General features: G+C 39.9%; 1 protein-coding gene across 3 annotated transcripts in view; it reads left to right on the top strand.

Annotated features, from left to right (window-relative positions):
* Positions 1-25571, top strand: part of LOC121317582 (dermatan-sulfate epimerase-like) — a 37232-nt gene that overhangs the window by 1724 nt on the left and 9937 nt on the right. Inside the window, exons 2-3 of one of the 3 annotated variants that reach the window (XM_041253671.1) lie at positions 1678-2130; positions 8950-9203. In XM_041253671.1, coding sequence (XP_041109605.1) covers positions 1715-2130; positions 8950-9203 — 670 coding nt within the window. In that variant the 5' untranslated portion in view covers positions 1678-1714. Of the gene's footprint in view, positions 1-1677; positions 2131-8949; positions 9204-25571 lie in introns of those variants that run through there. The other 2 variants (XM_041253673.1, XM_041253672.1) reach the window with 2 other exon arrangements.

Here is a 25571-nt window from a genome sequence, read left to right on the forward strand (position 1 = left end):
AATTTCGTGTAGAATCAGTGGAGGGCTAGCTCAGTCACAGTGCATTTTGAAATTGTCACCACAACACAGAAAACAAGAATGATCTATGCAGTGCCAAGCAGGTTGTGGGCCTGCTGAAGTTAGTAAAACATTGTATTCTAATTATATTTTCTATACTTTTGTTCCAGGGCACAGTTTGCATCACAGTTTAAATAAACAGCTGTGAATGACTGGAAACTTAAAATCTAAAGTAGTTTTGTAACAAAAAAAACTGTTATTATGACCTTATCTGTAAACATTTGTAGACCCATATTACAGAAAATGTAAAATGCATTGATGTAGTCATTTTTTTCACAACAAACAAAACCATTAGTTGTATCATATTTTGTGCAAACAAAAAAAAACAGATGTGAAGCAGAAAGCATACACACCAAAAGGGAGCATTTTAACCACTATGCAAAAGAGACAGCCTCTTCTGCATTCATGATTATAGAGCTTCATCTCATCTCACTGACAGGACAGAATCCATAACGGCAGTGCATCACACAACATTGCTCGAAACACTAACCAATCAGATCATTTTGTTGCAGTAGATTTTGTTATGATATGCACCAGTAGTGCTTTTGATTTCTGTATCAAGCTATAAAAAAAAAAACAAAAAAAAAAAACCACCATTTGGTGCATGCTGAAGTTCTGTTGGATTGGAGGTGTTGTCCGATGTAAGTGAAGGTTGTAAACGAGCAGAACTAAGTGGCCATGCTTCTATGAATGCTCACACCATATACGCGCATGCTTTAAAATTACTTGTGAAATGCAAGAGTTGGTAAAGATATTACCTAAGTAAATGTTACCTGTGCTAACGCATATGTACATCACCTGAACGGGACATTTTTTTCTTACTGCAGGTTTGTTTTTCCACAATGAAAATACAACTTTTTAAAAAAAAAGATATCTCACTTCTGTGTTCAAGCAATACATGTACATATTTCCAAATGTTATTTTTTGGCTTCTGAAAGGTACAAAAATACGTCACAATTTTAATCTAACCATTTGTATAAAAAACCCTTATGGCTTGCACTGCCCTCACACAGTTAAACCTGCAATACACATCAGTACTACATATGCCAATGAAAAGGTACAGTGGGCTGTTGTTTAGAACAGTAAATCTAATAAACAGCAAAACACATCCAAAAACACAGCAGTTGGCAGTCTGATCTTAGTGTATTCACTATGATCCATAGTTTTGGATCTAATATAAGCCAATGGGTCTTACATGTTACAATTACAAACCGATCACACACATTATTGTTATAAACTGATGTTATTATCGGCACTTGCTAGTTTGTTTTTAGGATGAAAGGTCAATTTGTCACATGATTTGAAGGAATGAAGAAGTCTTTTTAATCCTGACACCTAGGATTTTCCATTCAAACTCAAAGCCAGGTAAAGAAAAAAAAAATCAGTATTGGATCAACAAAACCCAGAAACACATTTAAAATAAATAAAAAACAGAAATAAAAATATGTATTCTGTAAACACTGCTCTCCCCATTGTGTCTGTGTAGGTATGCATGCATACATATTCATTAAACACTGCTCTCCCCATCGTGGCTGTGTAGGTATACATGCATACAGTAGGCACCTCTTGCTCACCTTCCATAACTATTCTTTTGCCTTTTTTTATTTTTTTATTTTTTAGAGTTCAGAAATGCTTTGGTGCCACTGCTGTTGCCATAATGAGAACCTACACCCGCGGGGCACCAACAGTGTTTTTCATACATTTGATCTGCTCCTTGTTGGCCCTCCCAGTTGATGAAAACCATGGTTTTGGAATTCCCTTCCAAAATGGAAATTATGATGGCCACCCCATGCTTTACTTCAGTAAGGGAGAGATGGAGGACCTGCAGCTTAAAGCTCAGGGCACCCACCGACACATAGCAAGCAAGATCCAGGAGGCTGGGCAGACCATGCTGGCTACCCCAAAGGAATACCTCCCTCCCTGGGAACCAGCGGATTTTAGTGCTCGATGGAATGAGATCTACGGGAACAACCTTGGGGTGCTGTCCATGTTCTGTGTGCTTTATCCTGAGACCACAGGGGCGTTGGATCTAGCTAAAGACTACATGGAGCGGATGGCAGCACAGCCTAGTTGGTATATTTTTGTCTTTATTTTTTTTCCTTTAATCAATGCACAGTATAAATGTTCCCACACAGTCTAACAATTTGGGAATTGGAGCCAGGCAATCTGATTTTCTTTGTTTTCTATGCTACCTAAAAGGCTTAGGTCTGAGTATTTCAACTCTGGTCCATAGGGAACATCTAGCAATCTATGGTTTTGTGTCAACCAGAGCTACACATTTGTTCCAGTTTACATAAAAGACAGCCTGTAGACTTTAAATTGTCTGCAGCTACAGTGAACACATTAAAATACAGTACAAATGAAGACATACAATTAGCGCATGAGTGGAACTGAAACCTACTGGGGGTTCCTGTTACAGGAGTTTAGAAACACTAGCTGAGATCAGTTTAGCTTCAAATGTGAGCACAGATGGGATTGTATTGGGAATGGGTTGTGACAGCTAGAATTTTATTCAGGAATACTTTTTTAAAAGGTATATTATTCTCATACAGCACAGGCTCCATATTTGCTAAATATCAGGTGATAGAATTGAGCATGTCAATATAGGCTCAGTAGTTCAGGACAAACCCCTTAAAAGTGCTTGGATGCTGGGTTGGGGATGTCGAGCAAAGTTGGCAACTAGGTCATTTTACATTATGAGAAGGGAAGTGTATGATAATCCTATCCTTTCATTTGTTTTGATCTTTTTGAATTACAAATTGCTGTTGGCTTCTATATTTTCAGTCAATTAACAAGTAGTAAAATAACTACTGTATTTAAAATAAAAGCTGTTGTCAGTTTGAAGAAGCCAGAGAGATGTCTGTACTGGGCCCCAAAGGGAGAGCTTCCTGCTTCCTCGATTTTTGTATTGCTTATCCTTGTTTCCATGTTTTCTTTCAACACTTCAGACCAACACAATAGTATAGGAAAGGCTGATGTAGCTCTAGAGGTACATAAATAAGACTCTGAAATGATTAAATTAGTTATACTGGGGTAGTCTATCTGCTCAAAGATTTTTCTATTTTCTTTTTACATTTCTCTTGCTCATGCTGTTAAATTTGTTTGGGGAGACTGCATTGAAATTTTGAATCTGGAAGACTACCTTATCTAGTTTGACTATACATCATGGTGATTTGTTGTCTTTTCACTGCAAGGTTGTACTTTCTTAACTAACTTCTTGGTTTGAAATGCACAGCCGAAGAGCGTCAAGCCATAGGCACTCCAGCCCAATAGCAAGGAAAATAAGTAGTTTTCTTTACTGGAAGGAACCTTGATGTTTCACTGGTACATTAATCCAACATACAACATACTGTGCGCACTGTTTTCTTTATCACCTTTTCTGTTAGAAATTCAAGTTATTAGCCTAATACAATGGGGATAATGGTACCTGTAGTTCATTTCAAAGAAGAATTCAGTGGTTGTTGGGATGCCTTTAAAGATTCTTTCTTTGTAATTTATCACAAGATGCCTATCTCTAGGCTGGCAGTGTATTGGCAGACAAAGTATCTTTGCAGGGGGTGGAGGGTTTGTTTACATTGGACTATACAAACTCAAAACAATAGTTAATAAATTAGCTGCAGATCAGTGTTCTGGGCCTGAGTGCTTTTGAGAATTAGATTTCTATTATAAGCCATTTGACCAAAGCAGCTTGGCTTTACCAGGCTGAACATAATAGATTGCATTGTGAATGATATGTATTTGTTTATTTTGCAGAGTTTTGTGTTCTACACAGTAAGCAGCTGGGTGCCTTGACTGTCAGATATCAACCAGTTGCTTATGTTATGGAAAGATCAATCAGTTAATCAATCAATCTTTATTTTATATAGCGCCTTTCATAGCGGACAACCATCACAAATTGCTTTAAAGATGCAGCAACAACAAGAAAATCTGTAATACTTTAAATACAGAGAAATGCATAATACATGATGTACAGTAAAAAAAAGCATAATACATTAACTACATGATAGTAGCATAATACATGAAATATTACACTAAATACAGTGGAAAGTGCAGAATACTTGATAGTAACATAATACATGAAATAGTAGCAGCAACACAGCAGCTAATAGCAGATATCAGGCTGTAGAGGTAACTTTTTTGGAGGTGCTTTGAGTATTCAGAATTTTTTTCTGTTTGTAATTACAGGATCAGATTAGGCTCCATAAGACTTGGAATTCTTTAAAGAAAATTTCCGGCCTAATGTTTTTGTTTATTGAAAACCCATGTGGTCTGGGTCTCATTCACAGGAATGCTGTAAACATCAATGTGACCAAGGAAAATAACAAAAAGATTTGGGTTACGTTTATTTCTACAATAATCTATAACAGCTGTTGAAACATTTTTTTAAGTGAAGGGGAAATTAAATATTAAAATCTGTGTACCATGAAATCAGTGATGCTCATCCAATGAAACATTCCCATTAGAACAGTGATTTAGAGTTAGCAGTGTGATCAAAAAGAGCAACACCCATTATAGTTGCCACTGAAGATACCAAAATGTAAATCTGTACCTGTCACAGCATTGAATAGAGGGAAAGTGAACATTATTTCATTAGGATATCAAAAATAAAACATTCACACCACACCCACTTTGTTTATTGAATGAGTTTATATTTTTCTTCCCAGCTAAAAGTTAATTCAATTTGCGTTAATGTGTCCCTTTTGTCTTGGTTATCTACATCTGAAAGTAACACATGTATTCATTATAATACTCTGATACAACAGGAATTTAATAATCAAAGGATAAAGAGCAACTAAGTCTACAGTTTAACCCTGCATTTCCTCTATGGAGAGGAGAAGTGTCATGAATAACATTAGGGGTTCTTACAGCAAACCATGGTCCTTAAAGAAGACTGAATGTGGTCAGCGTAACCTTTAATTACTCAACCACTAAGTTGTAGAACAGTCCTGTGTGCCCAATACTATTAAGATGTGTGTGGAGTATACTGTAATTACTGTATTTAAATGTTATTATTTTTTGACTTGACAAAGCTACAAGTAGAAGTTTGTATCTTTCATGTATAAAACTTACATAAGACCCATCTGAAAATTTAGACTTTTCTCAAGAGGTAACATAATTCTTCAGTACATTTTGGTGTTTCAGTGTAAACATGTACTGTAGCAAATGCCTTGAGAGATATTGATTAATCGTTGGCCAGTTAATTAAGGCAGTCCTTGTGATGCTCTGTGGTGGTGTATTTGTTGTCTCTGTGGTTTAGGATGGCCAGAGCAAGTTGTATTTGAGTTGAGACCATTCATTCAATTTTGCAATCATCATTGTTTCACAAAATTATTATTATTATTTTTTTTTTTTGTTCTCGCATCAAGTCATGGCAGCACTTGTATTTTTCAAGCCAGTAAAATGTCTGGAAATTGACCGGTTAGTTGAGGCATTTCTGTCTGTCAAGTTTATTAACTTTCATGCAGTGATGAAAGGGCACAGTTGGAGGATGGGATAGTGGATATTTATGAGTTATTAAAAGCTGCCATATAGTCCATGAGCCAAAACTCAGAAAGCCCTTAGGTTTTTTGAGTTGGCTGCAGACCCCCGTCAGACTAAGGTGGCTCTGAAGCAGTGGAAGAAGTTTCTATCTCATGATGCAAACAAGACAGCTCTTACCCAGTTCTTCCTTCATGAGTGGTCCAAATATAAATATGAAGAAATGTTTGGTAGCCATATTATCTATTGTGGATTTAGCAAACACCATCATAAGTTTTATGCCAGCAATGGAAGGGTTTGGCATCAGGTTATAAAGACATTAGAGTCTACACATGAGGAGACAGATACTCGTATGTTTCTGCATGCCAAACATGCAGCTGATGAGGAAAACACCACTGTAGTGATCAAGACTCCAGATGTGCGGGTCCTGGCTTGCTTTTTGCAGAAGGACATTTCAGCAAGAATTATGATACATACAGGAACAAGAATGCGCAGCCAGTTTTTAGATGTGTAAGTGCAAGAACTTGACACCACCAGTGCATTCCATGGGAAGGGGAAGAAACTCTTCTTTGACTTAATTGTCAGCAGTGCAGGACATTGTCAGTCAATGAGAAAACTGGGGCAGCAGTTTGATATAAGAAAAGAGGTAGTCAAGTCTAGTGAGGCTTTTGTCTGTTCTTTGTATGGTAAAGCAGGAGATCAACTTAGTCAGTGCTGTTACAAACTATTCAGAGCAACCAGTTATCACAATGCAGAGCTACCTTATAGTAGCACTTACGAAGTGGGATCTACCAGGCTGCCACGTAAAGACATGCACTGGAAGCCACATTAACTATTCTGGGCCATGTTGGACATGGGTGGATTGTGGTTCAAGGGATCTCACTTTCAATTGGATGACTATCTTGCCTGCTCCAAATGCCCTCATGGAGCAAGTGTGGACAGAGCTGTGCCAGATACATATAAACCAATTCTAACTTTGTTTTCCCATCACTGCAATCCTTCTCTTTTTTTTTTTTTTTTTTTTTTTTTAATTTTGTGATCAGAAGACATTGATGATTCATTTTTGTGTGCCAGTTATGGGGCAAAATAATCCCCATACACTCTCTCTCTCTCTCTCTCTCTCTCTCTCTCTCTCTCTCTCTCTCTCTCTCTCTCTCTCTCACACACACACACAGACACACACACATTTGTATACAAAGAAGATTCACAGTTCAGTTCAGTGTTGATTTGGGACTGGAAGACAACAGTCCTTTTGTCGATTGTGACTCCATTTATTTATTTTGACCTTGATCCTGCCTTAAAATGATCATATTGTTTAAATTAATGTATCATTGTGGACTGCTTTATAATACAATTACACATTATTTGTTTAAAAGCAGAGCTTGACTCCAGCATCCTGCTTTTACCATCTTTACTTACCAACTGACTACAGTATTTGACCATAAATGCAATTTATAGCATAAAAAAATAAAATCAGGATAAGTAGTATTGTTATGTTTATAAACCTGACAAATAGCACTTGTCTGCATAAACTGTTTTGTAGAAGTTAACATTTTGTAGCTTGGTGAAACTGAATCCATCACAGAAATGTATTTTTAAAAAGTAATTTCAGATGTGAGAGGTACATTCAGAATATACTGTTGCTAAGCCAAGCGGATACAAACTCAGCTTGACAAGAGGCAAAAATGGAATCTAGACATGTTAAGGAACAAAATGATACCAAAAAGCCTTAGTCTGACTTGAACATTCCTGGTCTTGGCCCGTGGACTGATGGTCCCTGTGACGGAAGATGAGTTCTGGTGATGAATCTTCCTCCCAACCTGTGAGGGCGCTAAAGAACGAGAGGAGAAGTATCTGGAAGGGCTGGCCTGACAGTTCGTTTCCGGGTCAGGGAAGTGGGTCAGCCTGGAGGGAAGCGCGACTCTGTTGTAAGACCGTATTGATTTGAGAGGTAAACGAGAGGCAGCTGCAAGTAATAAGGCAGCTGCAACCGTTTATCTCGATATCATGCGGGATTACATATAGGGGCCAGGGTAACGCTGATCTTCTCCTTCGTTTGGGTTAACGCTTGGAGAGAGAAGGATCGAGAGAGGAGCTCTCGTTGTAAAGAGGAATTACGTGTTGTGTTTGTTTGTAATTGTCTGCGTTTTGCACCACCAGACAGTTAACTCACCTGTCCGGAGCTGTCGACCAGGGTCAGCACAATCCGGATCACCACTGCACGGAACCGTCACGAAATACAGTGTCTTCACCCACCACAAGCACGTCTGCACTCACCCAGGACTGGTGACCGTGTCCTATTATTGCTATCCCCGTGCTTTACACATTGTTGTGTATAGCCGGGGATTTATTATTTAACGGTCACCAGACCTGGATTATAAATAAAAGCACCTTTTCACTGGAAACTGTTGTCTGCCTGTCACTCCTGCATCGCATCACCGCTATACCTGTTCCCCTCCACTAGCCACTTTGCCACAGTCCCATAATAATTTTCAGCTGCACAGTATGCTAACAGGTGTTCCTGGGTTATGTTTACTGCACTACAATGTTGTAAAGTGCTCAAGCTTCACGAGAAGGGACTTTATTTACATTCCCCAGTATAACAGTTTAAAACCCATTTGCCATTTCTGAAGGTCTTGCTGCTACTGCAGGCTTTGTTTTAGCTCAGGCAGCAAAAACAAAGCGAATGTGTTTTTGTTTTGTTATACTTCTAATATTTTACGTGAACCCCTTAGATTTCTCATACTTTGCCAATAGAAACTTTAGTAAGAAAAAGTAATTTTTTCCCTTGGTTACCCTAAAGGGCTTTCAGCTGTTCACAAATTTATATATTCTTATGTCATCCTAAATTCTGTTGGGTGTTATACTGTTAATATTATAACATTCAATAATGTAACCAACATTAGAGGAGAACTTTGTTTCTGAACAAAACTTCAACACTGCTTAACAAAAGTAAATCAACCACAAAACCATCAGAAACTATCATGTTCTCTACACCAGTGGTTTGCAACCCCAATCCTCGGGGACCCCTCTGTTTTCTGGTTTTCATTCCAGCTGAGCTCTCAATTACTTAACTAAACCCTTAATTGATCTACTAATTAGCTTAATTAGCCTTTTTAATTGTTTTCAGCTCTTAAACAATTGGAGAGTTCAACTTAACTATAACATGTTATAAATAACTTGAAATCTGCAGCTTTGTAGGAGCTGAGAACAATTCAAAAGGTCTAATTAAGCTAATGATTAGTTCAATTAGTGCTTAGTTAAGTAATTGAGAGCTCAGTTGGAGTGAAAACCAGAAGACGCAGGGGTTCCTGAGGACCGGGGTTGAAAACCCCTGCTCTGCACTCTACTGTAGAGCATTGTTCATGTGTTTGTGGCACAGTGATTTACAATGAACTTGTTTTTTGGTTCTAGGTTGGTAAAAGATGCTCCTTGGGATGAAGTACCTCTAGCTCACTCTCTTGTTGGATTTTCTACTGCATACGACTTTCTGTACAACTACCTGAGCAAGTCCCAGCAGGACAGGTTTCTGGAGGTGATTGCCAATGCCTCCAGGTACATGTATGACAAGTCATACAGCCAAGGATGGGGGTTTCAGTATCTACACAATCACCAACCTACTAACTGCGTGGCACTATTGACAGGAAGCCTTGTACTAATGAACCAAGGTAAGTCGTCTTGAGAGCATGCTTGAGTCTGTAGCATTAGGTGCGGCTGCATTGCAGCTACAGTACACTATGGCTGGAAGAGAAATCAAATGAAGCAGAAAATAATCTAGTCTGACCTCCGTTCTCATATCTCTGTATACAGCGAGTGGAAGATGATTAAATCAGTTTGTATTTACTATTCAAAGATCCATTTCCGATTGACAGAGCCTTCTGTGCACTGCTACATGTTGCCGTTTTTTTTTTTTTTTTAATACTGTTTTTGTTTTAGAGCCTAATTAGTACTCCTGAACTTGTTAGTGACAGGCTCAGGTGTGTCTAAGCAAGCTACGAGTAAACTGTACATTGTACAGTGCAATCACTGTAATCAACATTATGTTTCAAATTTTCAACAGAAACACACTGCAAAAACATAACCAGCTGTTGAGTATGTCTCATACATTGTGCAAGCTTCCTTATAGGGTACTAAGCAATGCTTTTCTTCAAATCAAATCCTTTCATTCTTTGATGTTTATTATACTTTTATTCAGCTCAAACATTTGCTCTACAAATACAGTATCTTGGTTTCCAGATATTGAAAAGAAATGTGTATGTTTTGGGGAACATCTGCCAAATATGTGCTTCATTCAAAGTGGTACAAGTCGTGGCTGTCACAGTTGGGAAAATGAGGAATAAATGTTGCTCTGGAGTTGATCTGGATGTATTTGTTACAACATGTTAAAAGTTATTGTATACAGAGTACTCAGTTTCTGGGGCTGGGGTTTGCTAGAGGATCTTGTACATTTCTATGTATAAGTTTCATGCAGCAAGAATGTACCGAAGTAATTAAATTACACTTATATTTTGCCTGAAACACACTTGGCAGAGGCAGTGGACTATTGCCCGACCATTGGAAAAGGTAATTGTAAAAAGCATTCACTCTCATTTGCAACCCACAGACTCTACCATCTCTGCAGTAGTAGAGCCACTAGGTTATATGAAAAGGTTGCTGGTTAATTCTGAGACTTACTGTTTATTGAGGGATGTCCTAACCTCTTGAATGTAACTTTACAAACTTCAATTCAAATCTTATATATCATGTTGCTAGAAAATATGAACCTAACTTTTATTTATATACTTGGTGTTTCTTTACAGCATTGCCATCGTTTGTCTGTTTCAATTTATATTGGAGACTTGCCATAATTGTAGTGGAAAGGCTTAGCACCCTCCCTTCCTTCTGAGGTCGGCGTCTCCTGCACCACAAGACAAGACCGCAGGCCAAACATGTAATCTTTCCATGTTTCTGTAATCCGTCTTTGAACTATGTATATGGTATAAAGATGGATAAAACACCTGAAAATAACCTTTTCTTAACTCCTTCCTAAACAATTTCTGAAAGATTGCCCAAAAATGATCATTTCCACCAGGGCAGGCCTACAAGAATTAGCAGCTTGGTTACTGACAGGACACCAGGCTGACCTGTGCTTATTAATGCCTTTAAGCATGTGTCTTTCCTACAGTGATTTGCAATTATACTGGGATAATCAGTAGGCAATACCAGGAATAATTAATATTGTGGGGAATGTAGGGGCCAGCACACACTTCACGCTGATCCAATTGTAATGAAACTGGGAAGAGACATCCCTTACAATCAGCTTTTCATATCTTGAAAGTAGCTGATTCAAAAAAAAAAAAAAAAAGTTTTAAGTAAACAAACAAATAAATTGCAGTATAACACACTCTCTGTGTTTACTAGTTTACTGAGCAGCAGTGTGTTCACATAACGGATCAACTGATAACTTTTTTCTGGATAATGTGTTTTACCATGTCAGAAGTTAACATCAGTAGTACTAAACTGGAGCGTTTCTACACAGACGTTTGGATGCACAACCGCCATGTCTTAAATTGACCCAGTGTTTGCTTGAAGGTGTTTGCTCATATGCTGCTTTTCAGTCTCTTGTCTATTGAATGAAGTGTGGCAAGGACAAGCCACAACAGCCCTTTGCTTGTTTATTTTTTATTTTATTTTCTTTTTGTAATTAAACATGCATCCTGTTCTGCCAAACTAACACCCTCTGTGATTGCTTTTCTGTGTTAAAACAAAGTTACAACAAACAGCGTGCACATATTGAAGCAGCGGGATTCTAATTCATAGCCAAATAAGTGATCTGCTAAAAATCTGATTATGAAACTGGAGGTCAGACCAGGTGTAATGCTTCTATAAATCAAAGCTGAAGGCCTTTTCATTCATGTGTAAGTTCTGAAGCTTACTGCGCATATAGAAAGAAAATATGTTTTAATGTGTTTTTTTATGAATGGGAAATATGTTAAATATATGAATAATATATTTATAACCTTACCATATATTTTGAACATATAAAATAAATATGTGGCTCACAGGTTAAATTATATTTAAAATATATTCCAGATGCACCAGGTATTTTTGTGTTTTTTTTATGCATTACTAATTCATTTTATTTAACTGACTATATATATATATATATATATATATATATATACACACACACACACACACACACACACACACACACACACACACACACACATTTATATTGTTATCAATATATATTTGCAACAAATTTACCATACATTTAAAATATATTATGTTTTTGCATTATATTTGTGATACATTTTAAAAACATTATTTATGGATGGCATTTAAATATATTAAAACATATATTTAGAAACAAATTGGTGTACGTATTTTGGAACGGAATAAAAATACATTAAGAATGTATTCATATGTTTCCCTAAAATGGATAATGATGCTAATATGTGATGTTGACCTTAGACATTGATTAAACAATATAAATATATATATATATATATATATATATATATATATATATATATATATATATATATATATATACACACACACAGTACAGTACATAAATTATATATTTAATTGTATTGAAACATGTATTTACCTTTTTAAATTTAATATTAGTCAATATATTTATTATACAAAGCATTAGACCATAAGAACATAAGAAAGGTTACAAACAAGAGGAGGCCATTCAGGCCATCGTGCTCGTTTGATATATATATAGTTTGTCATACAGTATAAGGCTATTGCCGGAGCAGACTCATGTAAATTAGTTGCTTGCAAGATGCTGTGGGGGTGGGATGTTTGTGTGGATAGTGAGATTATTGTTGATTATTGTAATTTGATTACTGTTTTCATTGTTTAAGTTATTGTTTTACATGTTTATGGTTTATTTGGGAGTATTTCTGTGATTTATTATTATAGACGGCTAAAAACACCCGAGAGGTGTGTGTGTCTGCAAGAGTGGGAGGTGCCTGTGTGCGTTATTTTGTGCTAGTGAGCCGTGACTCTCTGCTGCTGGCAGAGTTGCTTGCTACAATTGCTACAATATTTCTGTATTGATTTATTTATTTTTTTATTATGTGCCTGTGGAAGGGTGGTGGGTAATTCACTGACACAGGAGACAGACAGGTGGATTTGGCAACACCGCACAGGTGTCAAGTTTTATTTTCGGGGTGCTGTTTTTAAGTTTATCCCGCAGATGGTGCTGTGGGTTCGTGGTCTGATTTACCAACGATGGTAAACAGAACCACGGGCATACCAAGCGATGGTACACAATACCGGCGCCCTTGCAGGTGCTCAGAGAAATAATAATGAAAACAGAATGCAAAAATAACACGGGACAAAATAACACAATAACAAAACTACAAATAAAAGGTGCTGCACTGTGCAGCAATATCCCGGTCGCCGCTGCCTGTGCGACCCGGATCTCCATCCTACAATGCGGGCTACCTAGCCTGCTCTGTTATATTTTTAAGGGGTCTGCCCAAGGGTTCCCCGCTCTCACTGTCTCACTGTGACAGTTTCGTGTATTTTTCTCTCCCAGCTGGTTCTCGATTCACGACCAGCGTTTCCACACTCTCAGTGCATCTATAAGGATAGACCTGAGGAAAAAGGAGAGCGTTATTTTAAAGGACCAACAATCTTCCAAGACTCGCCTCTCAGCCATTCAGAGAGGGGGAAAGTCCACACACCCGCTTTCCCACCTCCCCGTGTCACTGCCATGACTCGCAGGCGGTTGTTGGACGACTGCCGCCATCTTCCTGCAGCCCGTGAACACGCCAGCAGAGTCAGCACAGATCTCTCCCTGCTACAGTGCCATACACAAGTACATACTGCATATTAAATATTATATCAAAAATATCAAAAGCATTAATGATATATGTAACATATATACACATTTTATATATTTTAAATACATAAAACTTTACCATATATCTCACATATTATTCATATCTAGAAAAGGGGCCAATTTTGGTGTATTCAATCTTGATAATATATTTCTATTATATTCTATTCAATTCAAGAATGATGTTGGGAAAATGTAAGTATCATACTTTTATTATTATATATTACAAAGATATTTTTGTTCCGTATGGGTGGGCAGAATTGTCAATCGACCAAAACTATGTTTAAGAAAAAAAAAAGTACGCTGGAAGTTTTTTTTTTTATACTGTTGATCTTTTTTCAGACTAATTTCTCTGTATTTAAAGACACTAGGGCAGAAATGTTCCTTTATCACATTCATTGTTTTCAGAACATTAATAATCTAGTCCAGCGATACAGTGGCTTGCGAAAGTATTGACCCCCCTTGGCATTTTTCCTATTTTGTTGCCTTACAACTTGGAATTAAAATGGATTTTTATTTGGATTTCATGTAATGGACATACACAAAATAGTCCAAATTGGTGAAGTGAAATGAAAAAAATAACTTGTTTAAAAAAATTCTAACAAATAAATAACGGAAAAGTGGTGCGTGCATATGTATTCACCCCCTTTGCTATTAAGTCTCTAAATAAGATCTGGTGCAACCAATTACCTTCAGAAGTCACATAATTAGTTAAATAAAGTCCACCTGTGTGCAATCTAAGAGTCACATGATCTGTCACATGATCTCAGTATATATACACCTGTTTTGAAAGGCCCCAGAGTCTGCAACACCACTAAGCAAGGGGCACCACCAAGCAAACGGCACCATGAAGACCAAGGAGCTCTCCAAACAGGTCAGGGACAAAGTTGTGGAGAAGTACACATCAGGGTTGGGTTATAAAAAAAATAACCGAAACTTTGAACATCCCACGGAGAACCATTAAAGCCATTATTAAAAAATGGAAAGAATATGGCACCACAGCAAACCTGGAAAGAGAGGGCCGCCCACCAAAACTCACTGACCTGGCAAGGAGGGCATTAATCAGAGAGGCAACAAAGAGACCAAAGATAACCCTGAAGGAGTTGCAAAGCTCCACAGCGGAGATTGGAGTATCTGTCCATAGGACCACTTTAAGCTGTACACTCCACAGAGCTGGGCTTTACGGAAGAGTGGTCAGAAAAAAGCCATTGCTTAAAGAAAAAAACAAGCAAACACGTTTGGTGTTCACCAAAAGACAGGTGGGAGACTCCCCAAACATATGGAAGAAGGTACTCTGGTCAGATGAGACTAAAATTGAGCTTTTTGGCCATCAAGGAAAACGTTATGTCTGGCGCAAACCCAACACCTCTCATCACCCTGAGAACACCATCCCCACAGTGAAGCATGGTGGTGGCAGCATCATGCTGTGGGGATGTTTTTCATCGGCAGGGACTGGGAAACTGGTCAGAATTGAAGGAATGATGGATGGCGCTAAATACAGGGAAATTCTTGAGGGAAACCTGTTTCAGTCTTCCAGAGATTTGAGACTGGGACGGAGGTTCACCTTCCAGCAGGACAATGACCCTAAGCATACTGCTAAAGCAACACTCGAGTGGTTTAAGAGGAAACATTTAAATGTCTTGGAATGGCCTAGTCAAAGCCCAGACCTCAATCCAATTGAGAATCTGTGGTATGACTTAAAGATTGCTGTACACCAGCGGAACCCATCCAACTTGAAGGAGCTGGAGCAGTTTTGCCTTGAAGAATGGGCAAAAATCCCAGTGGCTAGATGTGCCAAGCTTATAGATACATACCCCAAGAGACTTGCAGCTGTAATTGCTGCAAAAGGTGGCTCTACAAAGTATTGACTTTGGGGGGGTGAATACTTATGCATGCTCAAGTTTTCTGTTTTTTTTTTGTCTTATTTCTTGTTTGTTTCACAATAAAAAATATTTTGCATCTTCAAAGTGGTAGGCATGTTGTGTAAATCAAATGATACAAACCCCCAAAAAATCAATTTTAATTCCAGGTTGTAAGGCAACAAAATAGAAAAAATGCCAAGGGGGGTCAATACTTTCGCAAGCCACTGTATGTTAAGTTGGAGCTGTTATACACAGGGAATTAAATATACTGTAAAAGGCTGAAGTTGAACATTGTGATTCCGACTGTAGGGCTTGTTTGTTGAACATGTTTAAGTTTAGGATCTGATGCACGTACCATATGTACTGAGACTACAGATTATGAAACTTTGACCTACTAAACTAAACATACTGTAAAGTTTGCTGATATAACATCAGTCCAGTCAGCTTCATTTAGTAAAAGATTAACCTTTAATAAAAAAAAAAAAAAAAAAAAAAACATAACTGCTTGCTTACTGAAATGGATGCATAGTGTTGCATTCTGACCTATTTGTAGAAAAGTAAAAGAGCCATGTTAGCAAATACATTGTTGTGAGGCGAGAGTGTATTAAATGGAATGTCCAGACAGTAATTTATGTGTACAGAAATAAAATAATTTATTTTTATTCTCTATACACAACAAAAGGATTAAATAACAAAAGAAAACAAAATGGTGTGAGGGAAGGAGTGCAGGGGTGAGATCCAAAACAAACCGTGATGACTCGTCTTTAATTGTCTTTGTGGCGACCCATACATAAACAAAAAAAAGACAAAAGAAATGTTAGTGTTTTAAAAATCCCGCTGCACCAAACCAGTCTCTCCCTCCACCCGTTACTCCTCCTATTTTACTTTCGGACCAACCCCGAACACAGTAGTACGTTCCCTTTAGTATGTAATGTCCCGCCTCTGTAGTCAGTGGAACACCAATCCCCAACCGACACGTGTCCTTATCCTTCACTTGACTCCAGTGGCTGGAATTTACATACTCGTACTTCCGCCCCTCACCAAGGTGCCGCCCCTCAAAAGATGACTTTTGCCATGGTCACGAGATCTTGGTAAGGGAAGTCCCGAGTTGGTTTGATGCCATCTACTGTCGGGAGGCTGAATCACAGACCGAAATCCCTTTGACTCATCACATATCCCACCCCTCAGAGTGGAGCCGAAGGAACACTCGGAAACCTCTAACCCTTCCCTTTTCCCTCCCTCCCGGGAAAAAAAATCAGCATTTTGATGTAACTTACCCGCACGATACCTTATTTGAAAGGCGAAGGGTTGGAGCGCCAGGTACCACCGCGTAATCCTAGCGTTTGAATCCTTCATCGTGTCTAACCACTTTAAAGAAGCGTGATCTGTGATGAGTACAAAGGGTCGTCCCAGAAGATAGTATTTTAAAGATTCCACTGCCCATTTCACTGCCAGGCATTCTTTCTCCACTACCGAATACCTCTGTTCTCTGGGCAGTAACTTCCGACTGATGTATAGTATCGGGTGTTCTATACCATCTCTCTCCTGGGACAGAACCGCCCCCAGACCAGTCTGCGATGCATCTGTCTGCAGGACGAACTCTCGGCTGAAATCCGGGCTTATTAATGCTGGGGCCTGACTCAAATTAGTTTTAATAGATTCAAAGGCTGTCTGACACTCTGCACTCCACTTAATTTTATTTGGAGCGTTCTTTTTAGTGAGATCAGTGAGAGGGGCGGCTATAGTGGAAAAGTGTGGAATAAAGCGGCGGTAATAACCAGCCAACCCTAACAGTGATCTCACCTGGGTTTTCGTGGTAGGTACCGGTGAATCCAACAAAGCCTGGACTTTTGAAACCAACGGTTTCACTCTACCCTTACCCATTATGAAACCTAAATATTTAGTTTCTTCTTTTCCAATAGCGCACTTTGCCATGTTCGCTGTGAGCCCCGCCCTCCTCAGAGACTGTAAGACGGCTTCTAATCTAGTCAAATGTTCTCTCCAGGAAGAACTATAAATGACTACATCATCGATATACGCAGCTGCATACTCTCGATGAGGTTGTAAAACCCTGTCCATTAGTCTCTGAAAAGTAGCAGGCGCTCCATGAAGTCCGAACGGCATAGTACAAAATTGAAAAAGACCCTCTGGGGTTGAAAATGCCGTTTTCTCACGAGAGGCTTTCGTTAATGGAATTTGCCAATATCCTTTCGTCAGATCCAGAGTTGAAATAAACCGAGCTTGCCCCAGTTTGTCTAAGAGTTCATCTACTCGAGGCATGGGATATGCATCAAACTTGGAGATAGCATTCACCCTCCTAAAATCGATACATAATCGTAGTGACCCATCTGGCTTGTCTATTGGTACTATTGGGCTACACCACTCACTTCGGGAAGGTTCAATTACCCCAAGTTTCAACATACACTCCACCTCCCTTCGAACAGAATCTCTCCGACTCTCTGGAATGCGATACGGTCTCTGTCTAACTCTTAGACCTGGCGGAGTGATAATAGCATGTTCGATCAAATGCGTTCTTCCAGGCACGTTAGAAAACACATCACTGAACATATTAATTAGATTGCTTACCTCTTCACGCTGATCAGGAGTTAATTGTTCCCCCATCGGGACCTCAATTGCTGACTCTGACTCAATTGAGGGTCCAAAATCCTCTCCCTCCTGTACAGGAGATATAAAATGGACTTCCCGTTCTTTCCACGGTTTCAGGAGATTAACATGATAAATTTGACTTTCTTTCCGACGCCCAGGCTGTCGGATCTCATAATTGACTTTACCAATTGCTCGAATAACCTGAAAGGGACCCTGCCATTTAGCAAACAACTTAGATTCCGATGAGGGCAACAATAACAACACTTTATCTCCAGGTCGAAAGTTCCTAATTCTTGCATTTTTATTGTAGCTTTGTTGCTGCTTCTGCTGTGCCGCTTTGAGATTGTCATGTGCCAATCGACCGACTAATTCTAAGCGATCGCGTAACTGCAACACGTATTTTACTACATTTTTAGACTCCTTTGACTGTTCTTCCCAGCCTTCTCTTATGAGATCCAAGATACCCCGCGGCTGCCGACCGTACAAGAGCTCAAACGGGGAAAACCCCGTTGAGGATTGTGGTACCTCGCGAACTGCAAAGAGCAAGTAGGGAAGCAGTTTAGCCCAATTGCGTTTTTCTTGATCTACAAAGCGGCGCAACATATTTTTCAAAGTCTGATTAAATCGTTCAACAAGCCCATCCGTTTGAGGATGAAAAACTGAGGTTCTAATTGAACGGATTTTCAATAATTTATATAGTTGCTGAATACAGTCTGACATAAAATTAGTGCCCTGATCAGTGAGAATTTCTTTCGGGATTCCCACCCTAGAGAATATTTTTACCAATTCATTCGCTACAGCTACTGCATTCATAGAGCGTAAGGGAACAGCTTCTGGATATCTCGTTGCGTAGTCCACTACTACTAAAATATACCGATATCCTGACTCTGTTCCCTCCAGAGGGCCTACTAAATCTACACCAATCCTTTCAAACGGTACCCCAATAATTGGAAGTGGAACCAGAGGTGCGGGGCGAACTGACTTAGGGGCAGCTAATTGACATTCAGGACACTCCGATACATACTTCCGCACAAGACCATAAACCCCAGGCCAAAAAAACCGGGCCAGAATTCGTTCCTGAGTCTTTTCAGTTCCCAAATGACCTGAAAATGGAATGTCATGCGCCAATCTCATGACTTCTGACTGAAAAGGCCTAGGAACCAATAACTGTTTTACGAGCTGTCCCGTCCCGGGAGCCCGGGTTATTCTATATAATAAGTGCCCAGATACAGAAAAATGCGGAAATACCACCGGTTGTCCTTCCTGCATATCCTTCCCCTCGATATATCTAACCTGTTTCCAAGCATACTGTAACGTGGGATCATTTTGTTGTTCATATCCCAAGTCAATATCTCGGTCCCAATGGTTAGGTACACAGAGAGGAGTGTCTTTTATTACATGACCTTCCACCTCAGTAACCTCGCAGCCCCGGTTACACTGAATACCTACTCCCTTTCCTTGCCGTTTAAGCGATTGGTTTACTTTTGTGTCAGACCCCTCCCCTTGTCGTCTCAGAGTTCCCTCATATTTTTCCACCCGACGCTCTCTTTTTGTTTTTCTTGGGCGGATTTTAGGGTTAAACAGGTCGGATTGCAACGGAAAAATCTCGCCAATTGTTTTCTCCTGTTGCTTTAATTGTCCCCTGGTAGAAACTAAGACCATTTCCCGACCTAAAATACGATCAAAAAACGGCCAGTCTCTTCCCAGGAGAACAGGGTATGGTAAACATTGCGCTACAGCCACTTTAACGCAAGCTGAATAATCACCTACAATAAGTCTAACTTTAGTGGTGGGATAAACCCGAGTTTCTCCATGAATACAGGAGATAGCCACTTTACCCTGTGGCTCCCAGGCTACCCCATCCAAGAGAGCTTGCCGAATCAATGTTTGTGCACACCCAGAGTCCGCAAATGCGTAAGTACTCTTTCCCCCGACCTGTACTCTTAACTGATAAGGGCCCTCCCGACATTCCCCAGTGTTCCTACCTGTTACTGCTGACCAGGATCTTGTCGCCAGGTCCACCTTTATTACTGGACAATTCCTGGCAATGTGTCCAGGCTCATTACATTGGTAGCACACTTGGTTAGGAGGCATCAACGGAGTTAATCTGTCCTGCGAGTCCGCGACCGGCAGGTTAGGGGGATTCTCTCTCGCCCAGGATGGGGCTAACCTCGACCTCCATGGTCTGAAGGTCTGGTTACCCCCTCTGGGCTTCATTGGTTGGTTGGTCCGAGTTAGTTTAGGGGCAGGAGTGGGGTCTGACCCGGCGCCTTCGTTTGCGTCTTCGTAGGCCTCCGCCAGGAGGATGGCATCCTCGAGAGTGGTAGGTCGATTCCTCTTAATCCACTCTCGATTCCCTGGCGGTAGTATAGACGCAAACTGTTCTATAACTATTTTCTGCACCAGTTCTTGGGGTGTATGTTCTTCTGGCCGCAGCCACCGGGTGCACTGATCTAAAAGATATTGTCCCGCAACCCGGGGCCGCATCCCCTTGGACAGCTGGTATTCCCGAAAACGGCGCCGGTATGTTTCCTCCGTGATCCCGAGGCGTGAGAGAATGGCTTCTTTAACTTTAACATAGTCCCCTGCATTCGTGGCCGTCAGGGCTCGATACGCTGCCTGAGCTTCCCCTGTCAGGCAGGGTGCCAATTTCATGGCCCAGTGTTCCCTAGGCCACTCTGCAGCCTCTGCCACTCTCTCAAAAGTAATCAAGAAAGCCTCGGGATCATCTTCCGAGGTCATCTTCTGAAGATTAGGCTGAGCTGCAAACATCCGGGCAACCGCTCTCTCTGATGTTGATATTGATAGTTTTTCCACCAGCTGTCCAAAGAACTGGGCGAGCTGTTCCTGGTGCCGTGTCTCTCTCTCCTCTCGCTTCTCCTCCTGCTCCCTAAACATTGTCAAAACTGTAGCTGGATCCATTTTCACTTCTGACACCACGTGTGAGGCGAGAGTGTATTAAATGGAATGTCCAGACAGTAATTTATGTGTACAGAAATAAAATAATTTATTTTTATTCTCTATACACAACAAAAGGATTAAATAACAAAAGAAAACAAAATGGTGTGAGGGAAGGAGTGCAGGGGTGAGATCCAAAACAAACCGTGATGACTCGTCTTTAATTGTCTTCGTGGCGACCCATACATAAACAAAAAAAAGACAAAAGAAATGTTAGTGTTTTAAAAATCCCGCTGCACCAAACCAGTCTCTCCCTCCACCCGTTACTCCTCCTATTTTACTTTCGGACCAACCCCGAACACAGTAGTACGTTCCCTTTAGTATGTAATGTCCCGCCTCTGTAGTCAGTGGAACACCAATCCCCAACCGACACGTGTCCTTATCCTTCACTTGACTCCAGTGGCTGGAATTTACATACTCATACTTCCGCCCCTCACCAAGGTGCCGCCCCTCAAAAGATGACTTTTGCCATGGTCACGAGATCTTGGTAAGGGAAGTCCCGAGTTGGTTTGATGCCATCTACTGTCGGGAGGCTGAATCACAGACCGAAAACCCTTTGACTCATCACAATTGTTCTTCCTGTTTAGATTCACTTTGTATGCTATACATGCTTTGTATGTAATACATGGTATTCACTTTACTGTTACATTGTTCTGACTGTGGTTTCCTTGACGAATCAACAGCTTTCTGTGGATTTGTCAATATCTGCCCCTCACTTCTCTTCAAAGCCACTTAGCCACTTTTAGTAAGATGATTTGTAGAATGAATCAATTAAAAGATCAAAGGGTGACGTCACAGAAATGTTTTAAATTATATTACACACAGCAGTTTGTATCACCTGGCCTGTATCAGATGGGAATGGTAACACATTATTAATATGCAATACATACAATAAGACAGAAACAGTGTACACTTGCAGAAGGTTTGTTTAATAAAATCTCAATTCGCTGAGTATTTTTGTTAGAAATAATTATCTGTCCCAGCTTCCCATTATCTCATAACTGTAGAATAATATTAGCCTTTGCTACTCTGTATTCAGACACAGAGGCATTCATTTTAATTGATGAGGACCAGTGGATGATCATGGAAATGAAGTACAAGATATATTGTTGTGTCTTATTTTCCACAAGGCAATGGATTTACCAGACTTGGAATCTGGCAGCAGCAGTTTATTCTCTGCATTTTCTTGGCATGTGTTCCTGCTGGGAGCTCCCAGGGGTGAAACTTTGACTCAGTCTCTGCATGCAAATTCCAGGGTCATGATGATTGACTTGTATATAGTTACAGTAACTGGTTACACTAACCACAGGCTTATAGAACATAAAACTGCCCAGTCTTAGCGGAAGTTTACTGGAAAAGAATGTGCTATGATCTGTAATCTTTCCCAATCAAAGGAAGGGTGCTTCCAGGAACTCAGACATCCACATTTCCTCAACAAAAATGATCACAGACATTTCATGAGACAGTAAAAGAAGAATATGTGACTATGAATGCTGGACAAAAAATAAAATGTTGTTTCAACATTTTTAGGAATTGAAGAAGTAGATATCTTCCACTAATAAAAGTGAAATGGTCATTCGGAACTGCAAATATTTGCAGATACAGTATTACTCTGGGCTGTGTATCTTGGCTTGTTAAGTGGGCACATTGTTGAGTGATTCACTCTTATTTGCTGATTTAAATCTATTCAGCATGTAAAGGTTGGAAAAATCCAATAGCAAAAACAGAAATGTTGACACATGGTTTATGTAAAAGCTTTTTATGGGGTAAATACAAGCACCTTTTTGTGAAATAAACCCTGAGTTTATTATTATGTATCAATTTTACATCAAATCAAAAACATTAAGTGAAGCTTTCCAAATAAGTCATAGGCCCATGTGCATAAAACTTACCATCTCCTTTATCGTGCCAGTAATAGCATTTAACATGACAGTAGTTCATCAGGTGATGCATAAACGCCATTTACTGTCAAAGAACAGGAATTATTGGCCTTAGAGACCAATTTTCCCATTAACATATTGTTTGTCCGATTCATTAATCAGTATTGTGCCATTAGCCCATTGCAGTCCTATGTCCAACCCTGTCCGACATCATCATAAGGACGTAAAGCACAGGTGTCTAGTCGTTTGTTCTCCAGAAAAACCAAAGAAAACCTTTCAATGGCTGAGTGAGACCGATAGGAGCAGAATGAAGCCAAAAAAATAAAAGGGGGCGTATCTGATAGCCCCATGCATCGCAGAGACAACACGGACACAAACAAAGGAAACAGCTGCTTCCACATCCAGCGCTTAAAGAATATCACTGACTTTTGCGAAGCTTTTTGAGATGTTACAGTAATTAAATAGTGACTTGGATCGCACTATTGAGGAGTTTGGTGATAAAATGAGTGATCAGGAGAGGATTTATCAGTATGCGCGACTATGAAGAGGTATGTGAAAAATACAGCGAACAAGGGGTGGGGCTTGGCTAGCGATGCAGTACTGATGTTGTTTTGCCATGCATTGCTTTTAAAACCTGTTTTACTCTGGGGGGGAAAAAAAAACAACATGTGTGAAAATAAATTGGACCTAACGCGCCTGACAAGAGCTGAATAAATGGACTGCAAAGGGTTAATTGGAAACTTTGTTGTGTTTCTGTCCCTTAAATAGCCCTCCATCTGGTCTATGCTTCTGTGTCGTTTCTTTGTTTGGTGTTTTCTTACCTGGTATTATGGATCCAAATGTAGTTCTTGCATCCCTGTCGTCGGCAGTCCTCTGTCTTCAGCTCCGGGACCTAGCAAGCGGACCTTCTACTAGGCTTGTCTCTTGCCAGAGATCGTCCAAAAAAATGATCAAGCTTGGACAATTCCTCACCTGAAAACCTTTAACAGAAAAATGTTTTACAGTGCTGGTGATTCCTGAGAGGATCTCATCACCCTTCTCATCCAATCTGATCCCTCCACTGTCAAGCCTGCCTCCTTGCCTCTGTCTACTGCCAAAATCGACATTTCCCCAGGCCAAACTCAATTCAGTTCGACTTCTCGTGATCCTGTCCCAAATCACATCTAATGCTGCTCTTCTTCGTTCAACCTTTCCATGGCACTCTTTAATTCGGAGTCTCCAATCCCAGCTACACCTCTGCCCTGTCCTACACTCGTCTCCAGCAAACTTGGTGGTGAAATTCAGTAAGGTAAGGAATGTAAATCTAGTCGTGTTGCTTCTTTCGTCCCTTGAAGTCTATGACAATTGAGTTCTGGACTGTGGAAATGTTTCCATCGTCGTGAAATCTAAAGACACCCTTCTGCTAAAAAAGTCAACTTTCCCAGAGTTTGTTACAGTCTACGGTATATTTACAGATAATCTTTGTGACACATGTCCTATGCGCTGCTCGGAGCTAGACGTCTACCTTAGCCATCTAGCGACCGATCTGGCCGTGAGATACAGAGGCACAGCTTTACAAATCTTTCTCTGCTAAAGCTCTGCAACTCTGGAACAATTTAACTTCAGAATTAACTGTGACATTTTAGACAATGAATTGTTTGTCGCCACTTCACAAGTTTAAGGGTATTCTCTTGACAGATTTGCAGCTCTGCTAACCATAGAGCTCATTTGTGTTCTCAATCCTCCCAAACCCACAACAACTTGGTCATTTGCAACTTTGTCAGTATTTCATCCCAAACTCAGTCTGCATTTATCTTTCATTCCCTTCTCAATTACCTTCTAGTCTTTCCCTCCTGATTCGCCCTCCCCAATCTAACAACAAATGGGGAAGACAGGTCATTTTCACTGGCATGAGTGTTTGCCCTCGGTACGCTTGTCCAGTACTGTCTGCTACCATCAATCCTGACACTGGCTGCTTCATTAATTCATCACCCTGACAGCGTATTTGTAGCCTGTCTCATCACAGGTCTTAATGACGGATTTCCCACAGATGTAAATTCATTCCCTCTCTGTGTCTTGCATGTCCCGGAATCTAAAATCAGCTTTAAATAATCCCGAAGCTGTTGATCAATTACTGCACAAAGAAACAAGGAAAGGTTTTATGATCACCCGTTCTCTGAACCCCTTTTTTGCTATACCTCTCTAGTCCAGTAGGGGTCGCTATCCGCAAATATTCAGGCAAGAAAAGGATCATTGTTGATTTATCCTCACATTCCGGTTCCTTCCCTAGTGTCAATGATTTACTTCCCCCTGACCAATTTTCTTTACATATTTATAATCCACGATTTGTTTAATTAAAATAGCAGGTCATGCGGCATAGCTTTCTAAAGCTGATGTTGCTGATGCTTTCAAAGTTATGCCCATTCACCCTTCTCAGTGGCACATTCTCAGGGTTCAATGGGAAAAAACTATTTTATTTTGCAATATGCCTCACTTTCGGATGCAGGAGTAGTCCCGGCATATTTAATTCCCTATCTGAGGCCCTATGCTCGATTATTTTAAATGAACAGACTTCCATTTCTTCTTCACCTGCTAGATGATTTCTTATTGTTGGACTCAACAATAAGAAATTGGCAGTTAATATCGCACTGGGCCCTCGTTTACCCTAACCCAAATGACAAATGTGTTGTTCAAATTCATCCCAAGCTCAGTTGAATTGAGATCTGGGGATTGTGGTGTCCATGGAAGATGGGTGCATTATTGCCATCGCCATGAGATAGATATAGATAGACATTTTGACCAGTGCATTATCGGTGTATACGTTATGATCTACTGTATGATTGGGTACTTGTAAGAAAAAAAAAATACTTCTACATAGATTGTTGTGCAAATACTGTCCTATTGAAA

Source organism: Polyodon spathula, chromosome 6 (assembly GCF_017654505.1).
Source record: "Polyodon spathula isolate WHYD16114869_AA chromosome 6, ASM1765450v1, whole genome shotgun sequence".
NCBI classification, from domain to species: Eukaryota; Metazoa; Chordata; class Actinopteri; order Acipenseriformes; family Polyodontidae; genus Polyodon; species Polyodon spathula.